This window comes from Carcharhinus amblyrhynchos, chromosome 5 (genome assembly GCF_965287045.1).
Source record: "Carcharhinus amblyrhynchos chromosome 5, sCarAmb.v2.hapA, whole genome shotgun sequence".
Lineage (NCBI taxonomy): Eukaryota > Metazoa > Chordata > Chondrichthyes > Carcharhiniformes > Carcharhinidae > Carcharhinus > Carcharhinus amblyrhynchos.
The window spans coordinates 87,781,138-87,796,052 of record NC_137328.1 but is presented as its reverse complement, the minus strand read 5'-3'; the positions used below and the strand labels follow the sequence as shown (position 1 = coordinate 87,796,052).

At 41.2% G+C, this 14,915-nt stretch overlaps 1 protein-coding gene across 1 annotated transcript in view; it reads right to left on the bottom strand.

Moving 5' to 3' along the window:
• Positions 1-6,058: 6,058 nt before the first annotated feature.
• Positions 6,059-14,915, bottom strand: part of LOC145343544 (ATP-dependent clpX-like chaperone, mitochondrial) — a 40,572-nt gene continuing 31,715 nt past the window's right edge. The window contains exons 10-14 of the mRNA XM_080189793.1: positions 13,995-14,159; positions 10,961-11,257; positions 8,159-8,251; positions 6,811-6,917; positions 6,059-6,266 (exon numbers count right to left, since the gene is read on the bottom strand). Coding sequence (XP_080045919.1) covers positions 6,185-6,266; positions 6,811-6,917; positions 8,159-8,251; positions 10,961-11,257; positions 13,995-14,159 — 744 coding nt within the window. The 3' untranslated portion in view covers positions 6,059-6,184. The remainder of the gene's footprint in view (positions 6,267-6,810; positions 6,918-8,158; positions 8,252-10,960; positions 11,258-13,994; positions 14,160-14,915) is intronic.

The window sequence follows — 14,915 nt, the reverse complement described above, 5'->3', positions numbered from 1 at the left end:
GCAATCTTTTCATACAGAGGGTGGTGAGTGTCTGAAACAAGCGGGGTACAATTTTGTCTTTTAAAAAGCATTTAGATAGTTACATGGGTACGTGGGGTATAGGGGGACATGGGCCATACAGGCAACTGGGATTAGCTTAGGTGTTTAAAAAAAAGGGCAGCATGGACAAGTTTGGCCAAAGGGCCTATTTTCATGCTGTAAACCTCTATGACTCTAAGTAGGCTTACATTAACACTGCAATGAAGTTACTGTGAAAATCCCCTGGTTGCCACAATCTGGTGCTTGTTCTGGTATATTGAGGGAGGATTTAACATGGTCAAACCACCAAACCAGCACATTTTTCAGACTTAGGTGGTTAGCACTGCTGCCTCATAGCTCCAGGGACTTGGGTTCAATTCCTGGCTTGGGTCACTGTCTGTGTGGAATTTGCACGTTATTCCAGTGTCTGTGTGGGTTTCCTCCGAGTGCTCTGGTTTCCTCCCACAGTCCAAAGATGTGCGTGTTAGGTACATTGGCTATGCTAAATTGCCCCTTAGTATCCCAGAATGCATAGGTTAGAGGGATTTGCGGGGTAAATATGCAGGGTTATGGAGATAGGGCCTCAGTGGGATGCTGTCAGTGCAGACTCGATGGGCCAAATGGCTTCCTTCTGCACTGTAGGGTTTCTATGACGTGTGGGAAGAAACTGGAGCATCTGGAGGAAACCCATACAGACACAGAAGGTGGGATTTTCCAGCCACTCTTACCCCCAAGACCAGAAAATCTTGCCAGAAGTCAATGGACCTTTGTATGTTCCACCCCCCACCACCACGCAATATTATTCCCATAGCAGGCAGGCTAGGAAAATTCCGCCCACGGAGAACATGCAGATTCTGCATAGACAGTCACCCAAACGAGAAGTCAAACCCAAATCCCTGGCACTGTGAGGCATTGTGCCGCCTGTTGTGGACACTGGAATCTGAAGTGAAAACACAGAATGATGGAAAATCTTAGCTGGTCCACCAGCATCTGCAGAGAGAGAACAGAACTAATGGGTGCAATCTGACCGGCTGTTCACACCACGCTCCTGCTGCAGTGAGATTGGTAAATATGGCGATCAGCCAAACCTCCATTCACTCTGGTGGGATGGGAAAATCCCACTGACACAAATGGCAGAAAGATTCCAGCTTATGTTTTGTGTCTGGATGGTCCTTCGTCAGAGCTTCGAGTTTGGGTGACTCTTTGTCATCACCAGCATTTGTGTGGAAGCAAGTCCTTGCATTTAGACAGCACCTTGAACTGGGAGAAGCATCTCTGGGTGCCCTACAGTGACAGCATTACCAAACAGATTTGACACTGAACTATCAATGAAGATTATTAGCATGGTTTGGCTAAAGTGTTAGGTTTTAAGGAGTGTCTTAAAGGAGAGAGAGATGCAGAGGTTTATGAACAGAATTCCAGAATTTAGGGCAGGGCTCTCCATATTATCCCCCAATGCAACCTCATTTTAACACTTGGAAATTAAGATAATCCTAGACCAGTGATTGCCAGCCTTTTATATGTCATGGCACACCACCGTAGCATAAAAAACATTTTGAGGCACACCTATTTTTCTATCTTCTTCCCTTACTGGAAACTTTGTTTTTAACTTCTCCCTGTCTGCTCACCTGTTTTTTGCAAACTCCCCATGTCTCTCACTTCTCCCAGGGTTTTTCTATTCTTCTTGAGATCTCGCTTTTTGTTCAGGCACATGTGATCTTTTGTCTTCAGCTCCAAGTGCCATTGGAATGCATCAAAAAAATCAGCTCTTCCCTGGCTGGCACATGCATGGGTGGCCCAAGATCCATTTTTAAAATTCATTTGTGGGACATGGGTGTCGCTGGCTGGCCAGCATTTATTGCTCATCTCTAGTTACGCTTGGAGGGTAGTTGGGAATCAACCACATTGCTTTGGCTCTGGAGTCACATGGAGGCCAGACCAGGTAGGGATGGCAGATTTCCTTCCCTAAAGGACATTAGTGAACCAGATGGGTTTTTCCAACAATCAGCAATGGTTTTATGGTCATCATAAGATTCTTAATTCCAGATACTTTTTATTGAATTCAAATTCCACCATCTGCTGTGGCAGGATTCAAACGTGGGTCTCCCCAAAACATCAGCTGAGTTTCTGGATTAATAGTCTAGCGATAATACCACTAGGTTTTGCCTCTCCCTAATTTGTCGGTTCTTGTAGATGCCAACTGCAGAGCTGAAGAGGAAAGTTAATTTCAGTTTAATTACATGAATTTTGAATGTTTTTCACAGGACACTTGGGGGTCTTCACAGCACACCAATGTGCCTTTGGGAGGGCAGTGGCTCCCAAGGGCACACTAGTGTGCTATGAAGACCCCCAAGTATCCTGTGAAAAACATTCAAAGTTAATATGATATAAACTAAAACATATAATTCATATAATTAAACTAAAAATAAAATGGCAACAGAGCAGCATAACAATATTAGTACATGTTTATTAAAAATAACATACTGCTGTAGCTGTATCAACAATGAAAGTAAGTTGTGAGTCTTTGACTGTAACTTAATTATTAATTAAATCAGTTTATAGATCAACATATAATACATCATACAATATGAAAATCTATGCTTTTAATATATTGTTACAAAATGTACTCCCCAGTCCAGTATTTCGACTTAGAGTTCATGGACTTGACCAGCAGTGGACAATATTAAAGTTTGCATTTGCGTTCAGCATTACTGACCTAAAGCAATATTAGCAATCAAGATTCCTTAAAGACCATCCTGATATCATTGATTTTAATGTGAGATTAGTCAAATAAACTTCTAAATTTCTAGTGCAAATTTCAGTCCCAAACCCACAATATGCACACACACTTTGTAATGAACCCCTCTGCCCCCCTCAACACACACACACACATTGTAATGAGTCCTCACTCTGCCACCTTGCCCCTACCACACTGTAGTTAGCCTGCTATATATTGATTTTTTTCACATTGCCCTCTCTGCTGTCCCCTCTGTTGGGGAGGTGTAAATGAAGTTACATCAATATTGGCTGCCTGAAACTGAGCACATGTTGTTGGTCTTACTTAGATCGTAGATCATAGAATCATACAGTGCAGAAAGAGGCCCTTCGGCCCATCAAATCTGTACCGACCACAATCCCACCCAGGCCCTACCCCCATATCCCTACATATTTTACCCATTAATCCCTCTAACCTACGCATCTCAGGACACTAAGGGGCAATTTTAACATGGCCAATCAACCTAACCCATACATCTTTGGACTGTGGGAGGAAACCAGCGCACCCGGAGGAAACCCATGCAGACATGAGGAGAATGTGCAAATTCCACACAGACAGTGACCCGAGCCGGGACTGGAACCCAGGTCCATGGAGCTGTGAAGCAGCAGTGCTAACCACTGTGCTATTGTGCCACCCTTACTTAGTGCCACATATGAGAAGGATGACAACAAGACTGGGATGAAACTTTATTTTACATTTCATTTGGGAAATTAAGTGCTGAGAACATTGTGACACGTTTGTTTGGAACTTCCCAAATCGATTTTGAGGAAATTTGAGTGATTTGAAAGATGAGCACCTATTGTACTCTGGCACCCAGCGAATCAGCCCAGTATGTCATGGAACAATTGACACCAAAGGCATATCTGGTGCAAGGGGGATTCAATCGTAACAAAAAGGACTGGTGTAATTCCAAACGAAGGTTACATATTTGGCTGAAAACAAATAAGTTACATAAGAACATAAGAACATAAGAAATAGGAGCAGAAGTAGGCCATCTGGCCCTTCGAGCCTGCCCCGCCATTCAATAAGATCATGGCTGATCTGTCGTGGCTCAGTTCCACTTTCCCGCCCTCTCCCCATAACCCTTAATCCCTTCTCTTATCAAAAACCCATCAACCCGCTTCTTAAAAATATTTAGCGAGGCAGCCTCCACCACTTCAACGGGCAGAGAATTCCAGAGATTCACCACCCTTTGAGTGAAGAAGTTCTTCCTCAACTCCGTTCTGAACCGCCCCCCCTTTATCTTGAGGCTGTGCCCCCTAGTCCTACTGTCTTTTTTGAGCGGGAAGAGTCTTTCCACCTCTATCCTATCCATCCCATTCATCATCTTATACGTCTTATACATCATCTTATACAAGTGGTGCCATTGTGTATTATAAGCAATCACTGAAGACTACTCTTCAGTAGTTCTATTTTTAGTCCTATGAGGAGAGACTGAGGGATTTGGGGTTGTTTTCATTAGAAAGAAGGTGGCTAAGAGGGGATCTTATTGAAACATATAAGATGATTAGAGGTTTAGATAGGGTGGACAGTGATAGCCTTTTTTCTCGGATGGAGAAAGCTAGCACGAGGGGGCATGGCTTTAAATTAAGGGGGAGTAGTTATAGGACGGATGTCAGGGGTAGGTTCTTTACCCAGAGGATGGTGAGGGATTGGAATGCCCTGCCTGCTGCAGTTGTAAATGCGCCTAGTTTGGGGGCGTTTAAGAGATCCGTGGATAGGTTTATGGATGGAAAGGGATTGGTTTAGGTTAGAGGGTCATTGTTTTTTAACTGGTCGGCACAACATCGTGGGCCAAAGGGCCTGTTCTGCGCTGTAATGTTCTATGTTCTATGTTCTACTCAAAAAAAGACCCTTGAAATTTTCAGTTCTAAAGTCCTGACCCATACTCATTCCCCTCCCCACCAATACCCCCCAAACTCAAATTTTGTATCAAGCTGCCATCTCCCATTGACACCAGGTATAATTTTAATACTAAAGTTCTGAAATTGCAGGAGCTAGAGAGGCAAATAGAAATTGCACCCTCAGCTGAGGTGGGGTGAACTTAGGGTGGAACCTGGTTAGAATGAAGTCCTCGTATCTCTATAAACTCCTCCAGCCCGACAGCCGTCCAAGATGTCTGCACATCTGACCTCTTGCATTTCTGATTTTAATTGCTTCACTGTTGATGGCTGAACCCTAAACTCCAGAAACCTTTGTGTCTCTACCTCACTTTTCTCTTTTAACGCACTCCTTAAAACCCAGCTTGTTGACTAAGCTTTTTGTCAATTGACCTAAAATCTCCTTATGCTGCTCAATATTGTATTTTTTTTAATGATGTCCCTGAGAAGTATTTTGGGACATATGATTATGTTAGTAGTGATATACTAACAAGAGTTGTTTTTGTTACTGTTTTCCTGAGATTCTACCCTCAACTGAAAATTCCAGTCCATGTGTACATACACCTGACTGCCCATTCCCTCTTACATTTCAAGAGATATTTTTGCCTATTATGCCCCATGAAGACCAAAGAACTATTAATAACTAAAAATTGGTGTGAGCTCTACTTCTGTTTTAGTAAATGATCCATAAATTTCCTAGAAAAATATAATCACTTTTCATGATGCTGCAGTGAGAACAACTGCAGTGTGTCCTTTGAAGTCCAGTCTAATTGCCATTCAATGATTTAAGCAGGGTCCTCTACTGATGGTTGTGGAGAGCTATAAGTTCTGACCCTTGACACTTTCAGCATTTGAACTTGGGCCCATGACCCATACTTTAAGAAAAAAATGTGAAAATCATTTGAGGGAAGAAAGAATTATGTTATCTTATTTTTGCTGTAGTTATCTTCCAAATGTGATGCAATGATATATGCAAATTTAAGAGGTAATAAATGTTTGCAAATAAATTATAGAAGATTTGCCAGGCTGGTTCCATTGCTTGAGATTGTACATAATGCAGAACAGTTTCTGTGCAAACAGTACAGAAGATACTGATATAGTAACAGGTACAAAAACAAAGGGTACAATAACAGAAATAAATTACACTTATTCTAATTGAATGAAAAAATAAGCTAATTTATTTTACATTCTTGAACATTATATTTAATCAGTCTGACAAATAAGGAAACAAAAAATCATTTACAGAGTTATGGTATTGACATTTTTAAAGAAAAACCTCCAAATATTATTTTCTGGGAAGTTTTATCATATATAATCATCACCTCCCCGCACTACCGCCACCCCACCCCACCCCACCCTCGACCACGCACAGGAGTTTAAATAAGTTGATGAAGAGCTTATATGTGCAAACATCTTCCGTTTATTGATCACAAGTGGGAATGCTTTACTTGCGTCAGCTTATCCTCCAAAAAAGCCAGTTTCACACTATGTCCCAGCAGTACTTGACTGATCATTTATTGGTGTCAATTCTTTTCATCAAGCCAAGATCCTGGCTGCTTAGCTTGCACTTGTCATCCTCATTTCGTGGTGCCCTATGAAAAGCAGCCATTGTAATTCAGTTCAAATACCAATATAACTAGAAGCTAAGAAAACACAGACATTAAAACACAAGTGTCATTTTCACAATATAGACACATGTCAATACTGTTAGGATTCTTCAGACCTGGTTTCTAAGCTAAGATGATTGAAGGCAATGTACAAACATTGTTAGTTAGAATCTAACGTATAGCCATATAAATGCAATAGTCAAAGCAGCATGTTTTTTCTTTGTGTAACGCTAATGAAAATAATGTTAGCAAGCTGCCACTGATCTACAATAACATCATAATGAAATAATTTCTCTTTAACTTCATACATAGAACAAAAAAATCTATAATATGTAAGCAATATAGACCAGACTTTTCTGAGATACAAGTATTCTGACTAAAGTGACACTGATTCTGCAGTAATTACAGTACAGGCACAGTACTATTGTTTCATACAAATTATCTTTTCTGATTTTAGCGTGCTTATTTAGTCCCTTAACAGTGAAATATTTAATAATTGCATCTAAATGATACAAAAACAGAAGCTTACCTAACATACTGTGGACCCTTCTTACCATCAACAACATCCTTATTTATATGAAAAGCAATGATTCCCGAATTAGGAATCTCATACATTGGCTCCAGCAGTAACTGTTCCTGAAATAAAAGCAGACAAAGCTATCCTCCAAAAATGTAATTCATAGGTAGACTTTTATTGCATATAGTCAAATAATTACACTTCCATCTTGGAGAACATAGACATACGTATGAAAGTACATTATCTGCAAAAAACAGAATTGAAACACAGCATATGGTCAGTGCTTCAATACTGTGGACCATGGAGCAGGACACAGTTTGGTTTGTGTCCATCTATTTTCATGGTAAGAGTTTCTAACCTCACCTATGATATTAATGACTATGATGAGTGATGCAAAGTTCTAGGTAGAGTCTTCCATAGAGTCCATAGAATCCTGACAGTGCAGAAGAAACTATTTGGCCTACTAAGTCTACACTGACTGTCCTTCAGATTATTTTACCCAGGCCCTCTCTGCCGCTCAAGATCCAAATTACCTGCAACACTGCAACAACCACTTGTTTTGATATAGCACAGTGATAGACAACCTAGGCTATCCCTCCCTCATTTCAGTTGGGTGCAAGATTGAAATTGGCTTATCCACAAACCATGACCCATGAATAGGATTAAATACATGCCAAATATTTAATCATGAATTATAGAAAATGCTTAATCATTCATATGTTAACTGCAATCAACTTCAAATGGTAAAAACAGAAAAACCTTTTATACTTAACTTACTGAAAGTTCAAAATTAACATGTAAAAAGCAACTCCCCCATGTTCTCTCCAGTTTTAACCAAGATGATCTCCTAGGGTGGGGTAATTTTGCTAACTACACTTCCGTACCTGGAATTTGCAGTGCCTGCAGATTGAACTGTAGCACCTCTACAAATGCTGACTGGATGCAAAGGGAACGCTTGGCTTTCACAGTCATTGTATGCAACCTGCCCATTGGCATTTGTCAACAGAATGTCTTGCAGGCCACACTCTCAACCAGGATGGGCTGCATGCAGCCCATGGGCCACATGTTATACCCACTACTGTTATAGCATCTTTAATATTATAAAACGTTCAACAGGAAGGATAGGACTTGTTATGGTAGTTCACCTATCTTTTTGAGTTTGGCCTTTGTTACAGTCCAGCAAGCTAGATTACAACAAAATGTGGGAATAACATTTTGGATTTTCTCCCCGGCTGATGGCAATGGATGTACTGCTATGATGACTGGTTTGGACGTCAATCTCAAAATATTTTAAATTTAACCCCCAAAATGCAACTGCAATCTTTAATGGGTGCACAAAGCCCGGTAAAAATGAACTTACCATGATTGATCTCAATCCTCTGGCCCCTATCTTTTTTTCAATTGCTTTACTTGCGATAGCACGCAGGGCTGCATCCGTAATAGAGAAATGACACTGAAATAAAAGGTCCAAGGAGATTCCTGAGAAATCCCATATCATTGCTGTTTTATTATTTAGGTTCAGAAATATTTTAAGGATTAGTTTACTTAAATTATTGTTGTTTTCTTTTAATTATCTGTTTTCATTTTAAATACATTGTACTTCATACTTTTGCAGGATACTTTTTAATCACCTGAATCTATTCAGGATAAAGGTAAACACTCCCCATTTCAGTACCAATGTCAAGGCGACAGTGAATCTGTTGAATCTGTGCTGCTTGAGAATGTGTCATATGGACACATGAAAATTTAGTTTACATTTCACATAAGATTAGGAGCCCAAGAAATGTGGTTAGCAATTTCTGTTAAAATAGAGTCATAGAGGTTTACTGCATGGAAACAGGCCCTTCAGCCCACCCTATTCATGCCGCCCCTTAGTCCCAATTGCCCACATTTGGCTCATATCCCTCTATACCTATCTTACCCATGTAACTATCTTAATGCTTTTTAAAAGACAAAATTGTACCCGCCTCTACTGCTATCTCTGGCAGCTTGTTCCAGACACTCACCCCCTCCTGAAAAAATTGTTCCTCTGGACACTTTTGTATCTCTCTCCTCTCACCTTAAACCTATGCCCTCTAGTTATAGACTCCCCTACCAATGTCAGAGAATTAGGGAGGTAAAAGATAGAGATGTTCAACTTTTCTTTATAAATTTCAAAAGCCCATTTCAGTGTTCATTCTGATCTCATCAGATCCAAATGTACTGAAGGAAGTGGGAATGGAAATTGAGGAGTTCTGCCCATAATTTTCCAGTCTTCCTTAGACTCAGGGTAGCACCAGAGGATTGAAGTATTGCAAATTATTCAACAAAGAGTGTAAAAATAAGCCCAGAAACTACAGGTCAGACAGTTTAATATCCACAGTGAGCCAGTTTTTAGAACTGATGGGCTGGATCTTATAGATCAGCGAAGTCCTCACCCTCAGTTAAGCAGTCAGGTGAGGAAGCCTGCCAAGGTATTGCCAGCTGCCCTTTAACATGGGGAACAACGTCACTTGACTTAAGATGAGTCATCTGCTCCAATCTCAGATGGATGTTCAGGCTTAGCGAGCTGCTGGCCAATCAGATAACCAAAATCACAGGAGTCTCAGCCCTGCCCAGTTCGAGTGGTGGCCACAGCTGGGACTACAGGCAGCCCCAGAGGGAAATGTTCTGCAATGGAGCTGGAGTTCAAATTATGTTCAGTGTATTGCCAGGGCCAGGCTTGCAGATCTCAGCAACAGGGGTTGGGGAGGGATGAGGACTGGGTATGAGAGGCCAGCAGAGGCATTTAAGAGATTGATGGGGGCTATGACCTTGGGAGGTACCTCAAATGAGTACAGTTTACCTGTAAAGGAGGTTCCCTCACTTCCCCCCACCCAACCCTCCTCCCCCCCCACTCCACCCAACCCTCCTCCCCCCCCACTCCACCCAACCCTCCTCCCCCCCCACTCCACCCCACCCCTCCCCCCCACTCCACCGAACCCCACCCCTCCACCGAACCCCACCCCTCCACTCCAACCCCCCCCCTCCACTCCAACCCCCCCAACTCCACCTCACCCCACCCCACCGGCCTACTTCTGCCTCTAGTTTCTATATTAGACTTTTTGATTGCAGATTTTTGTTATTAAATTCCAATTTCACCATGTGTCATGATAGGATTTAAATCCAGATCCCAGAGAATTGTATTGGGTCACCAGTGACAACACCACTATACCACTATTTACAAATCAATGAAGGTGACAGGATATGTTGAGAGCAGTTAGTAAAGCATAGAGCATCCTGAGTTTTATAAATAGGAACATACAGTACAAATGCAAGGAAGTGATCTTAAACTTGTATTAAACTTATGTTCAGCCTCATCTGGAGTCTTTTGCCCAATTGTGGGCATCACATTTTAGGAAAATTGTCAAGACAATACAGGGCTGCAGATCAGATTCACTAGAATGATTCCACTGTTACATAAAAAGATTGAGGATGTTGGAATTGTTCTCTGTCAACAAAGATGAGGGGGGATTTCATAGAGAAATTCAAAATCATGGAAGGTCTGGATAGGGTAGACTGGGAGAAACTGTTCCCACTGGTAAAAGGATCAAGAACCAGAAGGTACAGATTTAAGGTAGCTGACAGAGGAAGCAAAGGTGATGTGAGGAAAAACATTTGCACGAAGTTAGTGGATAGAATCTGGAATGCACTACACAAGGGTGTAGTGCAGGCAGGGTCAGTTGAGGCTACCAAAAGAGAATTAGATGATTATCTGCAAAGGGAAAAAATTGAAGGGCTGCAGGGAAAAGACAAGTAAGTAGTACTTGGTGAACTGTTCCTTCAGAATGCCAGCATAGATTGGATAGACTGAATACCCTGCTGTGCTGTAACCTGCTCAAGAGTAATTACAGGTGCGTAATAAATGATGACCTATCCAGAAATGCTCACACCCCGACATAATGTTTTAAAATTTTATGATTCTGTGTGTCCCATAATTCTGGCAACACATAGTTCTGCTTCAAAAGAATGCCAACATTTATTTTTTTCTTGGTAGAGATGCATCTAGTAAGATAGTTTGTGCCCTGTGGTCAATTTGGTGTTCTTCTTTTACTCCTACCTATACAGATAAAATTAGGCCATTGAAATGTATCATTCTTTATAGCTATACAGTTCCAGGCTTCTGTTTCCCTTTTACGCATACCTTATCCATATCAAACAACATCTTGTACTGAGTTATTATTGAATTTTGTGGTTCTGTCAAAACACGAACTAGCATGTCCTCATTTAAACTATGCAGTGCGAGAATCACGGGAAATCTTCCCACAAATTCTGGAATCATTCCATATTCTATCAGGTCCCTAGCCTCCACACTACAAAGCAACTTGTCTTGCTCTTGGGATTCTTTTTGTGTATTCACTCCAGAAGAATTAGCCAGGCCAGCTGCTGCTATAGCTCGACGGCCAGTGCCCAGACTGGTCATTGCACCAAATCCTAGGTACTGAGTGAGAAAAAAATAGGTTATTTTACTTTCCATTTACTTTTCAAAGCTTTATTGCATAAATTAATTTCAAACAGTTCACAGTTTAAATTGTGAGGAAAGTATTAACATTAATTTTGCTGAAAAGAGATATATAGTCAAAGCTTTTCATCTTGCATTTATCAGGACAAACCCATGAATGTCAAGTTTCAAACACTCACAATTTACCATACAGGAGAAAAGGGGATGCTGATTAGTTGGCAAGTCCATTCTGACTGGTTGAGGCACTACCATGGAGGAAGCAACATTTTCTCAGGTAATTCAAAGAAGGCTCAAGGCTTGAGCATATTATCATTGTTTGCAGCAAATGCATCTCTGCATATGAATGGAATCACATTATGAATATGTTTCAGCTTTGAGCCCGTTGAGCCCTCCTTCCCCCCATCTCCACACCACCACCCCCTCTCCCCGCCCACCACCACCCCCATTTCTGTCCCTCACACACTCCCCTTGCCAAGTCCCGACACTTTTTGCATTTAGAAGACCTCCAAACACATAACCAAATGTCCATCCAAAGCTGCGTTCCTCTGTGCTGAAGTGCTCGAGAGCACTTAATGAATGACCAGGGTGGAAGTTGGTTCTGGAAATAATGGACAGCAGGAGTCACTTAGTCAGAGTTTGGGATTCCCTGTTCCTGTGAGGTGGAAATCCCACCTCCAGCCTATTAACAATCATTTGATCATTAAATGGCTGTGGGCAGCCAATGTTCCCCTTAGTGGCTTCCAGGCAGGAATCAGGTGTTTTACATAATTTGGTCTGGTGTCTTGAGTGTCTGGCAGTGGTGAGAGGGGGTTCTGATGGAGCTGCTACATTGGAAGGGGGTTTTGACTTTGAGTAGCATTTTGAGGGGACCAGGGATGCAGCAAGAGATGGGCTGTGAAAATGTAACAGCTGATTGAGATGGTTTACTAGGCTGATACCGGAGTTGAGGGGATTGAGCTATGAGGAGAGGCTGAATAAACTAGGCTTGTACTCGTTAGAGTTTAGAAGAATGAGGGGAGATCTCATTGAGACGTATAAGATGATGAATGGGATGGATAGGATAGAGGTGGAGAGACTCTTCCCGCTCAAAAAAGACAGTAGGACTAGGGGGCACAGCCTCAAGATAAAGGGGAGGCGGTTTAGAACGGAGTTGAGGAGGAACTTCTTCACTCAAAGGGTGGTGAATCTCTGGAATTCTCTGCCCGTTGAAGTGGTGGAGGCTGCCTCGCTAAATATTTTTAAGAAGCAGGTTGATGGGTTCTTGATAAGAGAGGGGATTAAGGGTTATGGGGAGAGGGCGGGAAAGTGGAACTGAGCCACAACAGATCAGCCATGATCTTATTGAATGGCGGGGCAGGCTCGAAGGGCTAGATGGCCTACTCCTGCTCCTATTTCTTATGTTCTTATGTTCTTAATGCAATACCTTAGCAAATAATAAAAAAGTAGTCAAACTCAAATCAACTAAATGATCATTTCCAACTCCGTCAGATGAAAACCATGCTGTCAACATTACCCCACCCAAAGAAAGGCCATAATGCCAAAATTTCCAGTTACGAATCAACATTGATTTTTTTCTCAGTGTAGCACTTACTTAATGGACCTTAATACCAGTTCCTGCTTCAAAATAAAGAAATTGGATTATGGTGACTTCTTAATTAGGGAATTGGGAGCAGTGTGCAGCATGGACAGGTCAGGAAACAGGACAAATACATAGCAAAAAGCATCATGCATCTTCATCGACCAATAGCCATTTTCTGAAACAGTGCTGGAAAACCAGCAGGAATACAGCAGTAAGTAGGATGACAAGTTTAATGTTTAGAAGTTTTGGGTGGATTATGGCTAGTTTGCAAAAACATGTCAGGTCAGGCAAGCAGCCAAATTCAGAGGCCTTTGACTTAAACAATGCCACTCAGAGCTGAGGTTTGAAGAGTGAAAGCCCGCTGTAGGATAAGTTTTGTGGGGCTAAGTTTAAAAAGGCATAGCAAAAGGAACCAAGTGTTCCAATCTTTGATTAGGCTGATATCCAGGGGGATGCTTGTGCCTGATATAGGCAGAGTTTGGAACTCTATAGAATCTATAATCTTCTGTGGCTAATAACCTGGTACATAAAACAAAAGTGGAGTCTTCATTATGGAAACAACCCAGAACACTTTCTGCTGAATGTAAAGACAAAGAAAGAAATAGGTTACCTCATGTGCCACATGGAAGAGAACCAAAAAACAATGTTGAAGAAACCTTGTACAAGAGAAAGGTGGGAAAGGATACAAGACAATTCTATTTTTTTCCCCACAGCAATTTGATGTCTTACTCACTAGATCTGCTTGCAGCGATTATATGCTGGATCCCAAAGACTCAGGATATGAAGAGTCCATTGTCTGGAGTCCCCACCCCTTTACATTGATTTTGGTGCTAATATCTACCCTCACTTTGGCCCTGGTCCAATTTCCAGCCAATTGAGCAAATTCCCTTTGAATTTATAGGGGACTCCACAGAATGGCTGTAGATTGTATGGTTCCAGATTTTTAATGTCATTTTGATATGGAGAAAGTCAAGTTTGGTTAAGACTGTTGAGCAGACCTTAAACCTGTGAAATAATCTGTTTCAGACATCATGAAGCTATAGGAATTATTCAGGTAATGTCACCACTGAGAACATTCTAACAAGTTCCCACAAATATTGGAAAGAACATTTAATATTTAGAGAATTAAAAATAGACCTTTTCATTTCTCCTCCTGCTGATTACTCTGTCCAGTCCATTAAAAGCACCTGAACCTACAAAGAGAATGTTGGTGGTGTCCACTGGAGTGGTATCTGTGCGATATCTCCTCGAGCTCCGTTCTGGGACATTTACTATTGTTCCCTCTATGATTTTCAACAAGCCCTGAAAAAGAAAAATACCACAATTATACCCTAAAATTGCAATTTAAGACCTCTGTTTGTAAATCACCAGTGGTATATCACAGCCTTACACTTAAATTGAAGAGTTAAGATACTTTTTAAGGCCAAATGATAAAATAAAATCTGAACAGTCCTTACCTTGGCAACTTCCCTGAGATGAAAAGATTTCTTCCTCACCCAGTCTCAGTTTTGGTGCACAGATGAAGCAGCATTTACCCTGCTATTTCTGGACCATTCTGGTCTCCATGTGATAAAAAGAGTGAGAGGCACTGGAGAGGTTGCAAAAAACATTTGTACAAATGATACCAGAACTTATAACTGTCATAAAAGACTGAACCCCTGGTTCTGTCCAGAAAAGAAAAAAACTAAGACTTAAGAAATCTCTTTAAAATTATGAAGGTTCTTGATAGGTTGACATAGAGAAGACTACCACTTGTTGGTAGTCCAACAATAGAGGTCACAAATCTGAGAAAATTCACTACTAAATCCAACTGGGAAGTCAAAAGAAATTTATTTCACAGTTGTGGACCTAGAATGTGAAACTTGCAACCACAAGGAGTAGTTCACATGAGTAACATAGGTGCAATGATGGAGAAAGGAACAGAAGGATTACTGATAAAGTTAGATCAAGTAGGTTGAGATGAGGCTAATATGGAGCATAAACACTTGTATAAACCAATTGAGTCAAATGGCTTATTTCTGTTCTGTAAAAATTACATAATTCTATGTAACTTCCAAA